Raw genomic sequence first — 6,245 nt, 5'->3', positions numbered from 1 at the left:
TGAGTCACGTGCCCCTGCTGCCAAGACAGCTAAGCCCATGCCAACCCTCGTCGCCTCATCTAGGAACTTACCTCCTCGTAGACCTGCTGCAGCCCCCACACCTGTGCTACCAGCTTTTGCTCCCCGTGCTGATTACGTAAAGCTTGCCTTTAGAGACAATCCATCTGTGGAATTAAAACTTCGTTGGCTTGCTGAAGTCATTAAGCTATTCCATCTACAAAGGGATCTCGCCGAGGTTAAGATGGCAGCTGTCAAGTCAAGGTTTGTGTATGTTGCTCGGTCCCGCCAGGATATTGTCAAGCAAGTGACTGCGGGTGACGTTCTTTCCCTCACTCTTGATGTTCAAGATTCCCCAGATAGGCCTCGAAAATATCCAAGTTATTTGGTAACTCGATATCCCGTGGATATAAACCCCTCCTTCGCCCTGGAGCTTCCTGGTGTTTACTCTGCCCGTCGTTTCCGACAAGATGGAGTGCCAATTAATCGTATTGTAGTTACCTGGAACCTGTCTGACCCACCCCCTGCCACCGTCTCCTTCAGTTTCCTGCCATGTCTTCCTGATTGCGAAATACGCAGGCTCAAAGATGACATGCCAACATGTTACAGATGTTGGGGAGTCGGGCACATATCACGCTATTGCAGTGCGACAGAGAAGTGTGCATGGTGTGCTGATACCCACGACTCCCGTAGCTGCCCTCACCGCACTCCCCCTCCACCTCCTCCTGACTCTTCTGTGGCTATCAGCACTATGCAACCACCCAACCAACCTGCCCCTACCAACATCCACTGGAAGTGTCCTCGATGTCATGAGCAAGGAGTTAATGTATGGCATGGTTGTGGCAGACGCACTGTGACGCAACCAGCCCTGCCTCCTCCACCACCATCTGTCTCTAAGCCAACTACACCTGTTTCCACAGAGTCTGCCCAGATTCTCGACCTTCGTTCAACTGTTGCTACCCTCATGGCTCGCTGCAAATCTCTTGAGGAAAAATATGATAGATTTGAAGCTCGCATGGTTGAATTCACTACCAAGCAATCCAACATGGACACCCTACTCACCACTCTTATTGAAGGTCAAAAGGCATTGATTACTACAATTTCTTCAATAGATGCTAAACTTCAGGATTTCACCACCCGACCAAATTCGCAAGATCAGACCGCATCGCCTAGTACCCCACCATCACATAGGACAAAACAGGCTAATGCACACCCTCCCACCACATCTGCTCACAGTTCACGCAAAGTCAAAGGGAAACTTCGATAGTGATATGGAATTACGTGTCATTTCTTGGAATGCCTGCAGTATAAGGGACTTGGCAAAACTTACAGCTCTAAAGGGATGTGTATATAAGCACAAACCCTCTGTCATTTTCATTCAGGAGGCCTTTGTTGGCCTTGTGATTGGAGATCGACAAGCTCCTCCACTCTCTGGTTACACATCCTATGTCCACCCAGCCAGAAATGGTCTTATAATATATGTGCATTCCTCTGTGCCACACCAGCTTCTTCGTACATCTGTTGATGCAGACATGACATTTCAACTGCTTGAGGTGACAATGGGGCACGACAAGTTACGATTATGTAATGTCTATTCTGCACCGGGAATAATTAACTTGACTGCCTTGCCTCTGCCAACAATGCATGGTTTTGTCTACATGGGGGACTTCAATTCCCGACATCCTGACCTGGGAGATACTTCCCCAATCCCTAATCGGAATGGACCTCGACTCCTTCATTTTATCCGCAGATACAGACTCACACGCTGGGATACTGGCGGTGCCACACATTCCCGTGGAGGTACCCTGGACCACATAATCACATCAGGACTGATAGCATCACGTGTCAAATGCTTCGCTATCCCTGCACTCTTCTCGGACCACATTGCCCTTGGCCTTTATTACTCAGTACCTGCTTCACCTCCCTCCCCTTATACCCGCGCATGCATCAGGATACCTCCCAAGTACTGCCCAACGTATATTTCCTACATGACTGCTCTGCTTCCTATGTTCAACATTCACTCCCCAGATGAGTTATATTCCTCACTGGTTAAGTCAACTCATGACTTTTACACCCAGTACGTCACCAAACCTCACCTCGCTCGACGTCCTGAATCTCTCACAGGGTCAACTGATGTCCGTCTTCTACAGGCAGAGAAGAAGGCAGTAGCGCATGGCATTGCCTTCCAAAGACATCCAACCTCTGCCCATCTACGTCAATATCAAACATCTCGTGATGAACTGATAGGTCTACAACAGTGTGTCCAGACTGACTCATGGCATGCCCTTACTGACAGCTTAAATCATCTCACGAGCGTTGGGTCCATGTGGCAAAAAATCAACAGGATAGTAAAAAAACAGCCCCGAACTGCTCTCCATCGCAGCCCAATGGAATATGCCCAATCACTAATAGAGACTTGGTCTATGCAATCACGAATTAGTCACCTTCCAGTTCCTGTCCGAAATGCCCTGTCTTCCAATGCAGGCCTTCGATCACTTCGTTTGGTGGATGCATTGCTACAGGCAGATGAAGAAGATGAAGTGCCTATCACACCACAGGAGCTTCAGCGGGCCCTCAGTCGTGGTGCTGCAACAGCACCTGGTAAGGACGGAATCACTTATTCTACCTTACGTCTTCTCCTTAAGGTTCCAGGTAACCCTCTCTTACAACTGTTTAACATGTGCTTTCAGAGAGGCTATGTGCCACATGCTTGGAGATCCAGCATTATAATACCAATACCCAAACCTGGCACTGATAAATTTCGTCCTATCTCCCTGACCTCATGCTTTAGTAAGGTGCTTGAAAGAATTTTTCTAAACCGTCTTATGTTTCGTCTCCAATCCAAGCTTTCACCACGACTGTACGGCTTTCTGCCTGAACGAGGGACACACCACTGCCTTCTTGAACTTTATACCCGCCTCTCACCCTCCAGTGTTGTTGCATTCATTGATCTCAAGAGTGCCTTCGATATTGCAAACCGAGACATCATTCTTGAGCAACTTGTGAATTTTGATGTCAAAGGGAACCTGTTGAGGTGGATTAGAAGTTATCTTAGTGATAGGACTGCAAGAGTTCTTTTTAGAGGCACGTGCAGTACCTCTAAAAGTTTTGATTTGGGTACTCCACAGGGTGGCGTCCTCAGTCCTTTTCTTTTCAATGTCCTTGTACATCACCTTTTATCTCTCCTCCCTGACGTCCCAGGGACTACAATCACATGTTATGCTGATGACATCTGCATCCACTCTGAGTCACCCCAAAATCTTCAGGTCCTCCTTCATGCATTTCATGTATCATCAGCTGCTTGTGGTCTCGTCATTTCCTCTGAAAAGAGTAGGATATACTCTACCAGAAAACCCTGGACACTACCAGTCTTCACTGTGGGAGGCAATGTTATCCCTCACTGTACACAGTACACATACCTAGGTGTCCCAGTGCGTGTCACCCCAACCATACCTGCCCGTCAAAGAATCCATCCCATTGTTAAAGACACGTTGGATAGACTAGAGCAGCGGTTCATACCTGTCAAGTGGCTTGCCAATAATGTAAAGGGGGTTTCTATCCCTATTGCTAAGACCATCTATATATTGTTTCTTCGATCAGTCATTGATTACCTTTCTCCTGCCCTCTGCCAGCTCACCAAGACAACACTGCAACCTCTCGACAAATTTCATGCGGTTTATCCTGGGTTGTCCAGCCTCCACTAGAATAGTTAATATGCTGACTGAACTCAATTTAACCCCAATTTCTGACAGGATATATGCAAATGTGACTTATTTCAGTATCAAGTGTTTACAGTCTCCCCATCTGGCTCCTCATTACTCTAATGTCATCCAGGCAGCACTCAACCCTGACTTGCCTAGGCCTTTGCTTCGGCCAGGTGGATATAACCTCATCCGTACAGTGTGTGCTGACTTCCAGAGGTTGGCCATTGATGTCCCTGCTGCTGCAATTACTTCTGCTTTGCCTCCCTGGCGAATACCTCTCCCAGTTGTGTCTTTCACTCCCACATCAAAAATGGCTAATCCCCTTCTTCAGAAACAATTGGCCTTGCAGACCATCCATAGTGTATCTGCATCAGTCCCCGCCTCGCACCATCTCTACGTCGACGGCTCACTGCAGGCGGATGGGAGTGCTGCATGTGCCGTGTTCTCCCCCACCATGGAGCCACCTGGAGGGCATGGGTGGGTTGGCCGTCGCCTGCCTGACTCGTCGAGTTCCACCTATTGTGAATTGAGTAGCTTGTTGGATGCTGTCACCCTCCTTACTGAGAGACGTCTGAATGGAATGATTATCTGCGACTCCAAGTCTGCCCTTCACGCCCTTTCCTCTTCAAGACCCATAAATTACCATTTAGTGCAAGATATACTGTGTCAATTAGCCAATGCCCATGATAATGCACTGGTTGTGTCCTTTTTGTGGGTGCCATCTCATGTGGGCCTTGCTGGAAATGATACTGTGGATAGTTTAGCCAAGGATGCCTGTGCTTTTGAATTACCTGTGATTCGTGCCCCATCCTCCTTACTTCGTTACAAAACTATCCTGTTTTCTGCAATACATGCCCACACAGTGGCTCGTAGGGATGCTGAGCGTGCACAGAGTGTATCCATACAGCACTATGACAACTTCATCGACTTGCCACACAAATATCGTCGCCACGGTCTAATGGTTCGCAGGCATAATGTAGTGAGTGCTAGGCTCAGGTTGGGCTACCGACCAGTGTGGCAGGTCTCCCAGGCTGAGGATCTGCCTCTCTACTCTACCTGCAGATTGTGTCAGCTCGCCAACGCCAATACTCTCCAACACTATTGCCTCGCCTGCCCTATAGTAAGAGATCTGCTACCTCAGGGACAAGATTTAATTTCTGTTTGTGAATATCTCTTACAGGATGATCATTTGGACTTGCTTCTCACAAGGTTTCCAAATTTTGGTGGATGTTAAATGTGTATTTATGTGTTCATATATCATTTCATACTCACTCACTTGTTTATTTGACTACTTACTCATTGTCTTATTATCAATAACTTCATTTATTATTGGCATTATTATTATTATTATTATCACTCTTATTGTTGTTATTTTTATTATTATTATTATTATTAATATTGTTATTATGGTGTTTGTTTTACTATTACTGTGGTACTGCTAATATTGATTCCAGAGTGTCCTGCGTGACATTGTTTTATGTAGCTACTGAGGTATGTATTATTGATTGCCGCCATCTGAGCGTAATAAATTTATCAAATCAAATCTCTCTCTCTCTCTCTCTCTCTCTCTCTCTCTCTCTCTCTCTCTCTCTCTCTCTTTCTCTCTCTCTCTCTCTCTCTCTTTCTTTCCTCTCTCTCTCTCTCTCTCTCTCTCTCTCTCTCTCTCTTTCTTTCTCTCTCTCTCTCTCTCTCTCTCTCTCTCTTACTCTCTCTCTCTCCTGATTATTTTCGCCTAATGTCGTGTGGGTGTCTAAGAGTTTAATTAAAGAAAACGGAGTGCTGCGAGGGGAAACTAAGGTAAATATATTTTTAAATTCTGATTTCTTATTTTACTGCTTTAGGTTACCATTGCCTTCGTGTTGTTTAGTGTGATTATTGTAATTGTGTTTTTTATTTGTATTGTGATATATTTCTTGTAATCATTCATATATTTATTCCTGTTATCACTATCATTATCATCTTTATTATAATTGTCATTACTGTTATCATCATCATTATTATCATTACTACTACTTTTATCGTTATCAGTGTAATGATTATTGTTATTTTTATCATGATCATTATTATTGTTATTCTTATCATGATCATTATTATTGTTATTACTGATACTGTTCTTCTTCGTCTTATCATTCTTATCGTATTATCATCATCCTCATTATCACTATTATTACCGTTAGCATTTTTAGTTTTATTAAGCTGATGATGATTACCATCATCACCATCACCATCATCATCATCATCATCATCATCATCATTGCCGCCGTCACTATCATCACCATCATCATTATCATAATCACCACCATCATTACTCTTATCATCATCACCACTACCATTATCATCATTATCATCGTCATTATGCTATTATCATCATCGCTGTTGCCATTCCCGCATCAGTTGTAGAAATATAAAAGAAGTATTTAATCAGATAATGAATTCAGTTTTCGAATCTCGTTTATCTTTTCTGCGCCTTCGCTTATCGTTTTTCAATTTCCTTTTCTGTTTCCTCCCTTTCTTCTTTTCCATCCTCTTCCCCTCTTCCCCCCT

At 44.7% G+C, this 6,245-nt stretch overlaps 1 protein-coding gene across 1 annotated transcript; it reads left to right on the top strand.

Moving 5' to 3' along the window:
* The first annotated feature begins 3,711 nt into the window (after positions 1-3,711).
* On the top strand, positions 3,712-5,366 carry LOC147466987 (uncharacterized). Its single transcript, XM_086533542.1, has one exon. The coding sequence runs from the start codon at positions 3,712-3,714 to the stop codon at positions 4,933-4,935; it is 1,224 nt and encodes a 407-aa protein (XP_086389668.1). The 3' UTR covers positions 4,936-5,366.
* Positions 5,367-6,245: the final 879 nt, after the last annotated feature.

This window comes from Penaeus japonicus, unplaced genomic scaffold (genome assembly GCF_977035675.1).
Source record: "Penaeus japonicus unplaced genomic scaffold, GWHDUDI00000001_assembly GWHDUDI00000039, whole genome shotgun sequence".
In the NCBI taxonomy this organism is placed as follows: Eukaryota; Metazoa; Arthropoda; class Malacostraca; order Decapoda; family Penaeidae; genus Penaeus; species Penaeus japonicus.
Note: the sequence above shows the minus strand (reverse complement) of the source record. Positions and strands in the feature narration are given on the sequence as shown.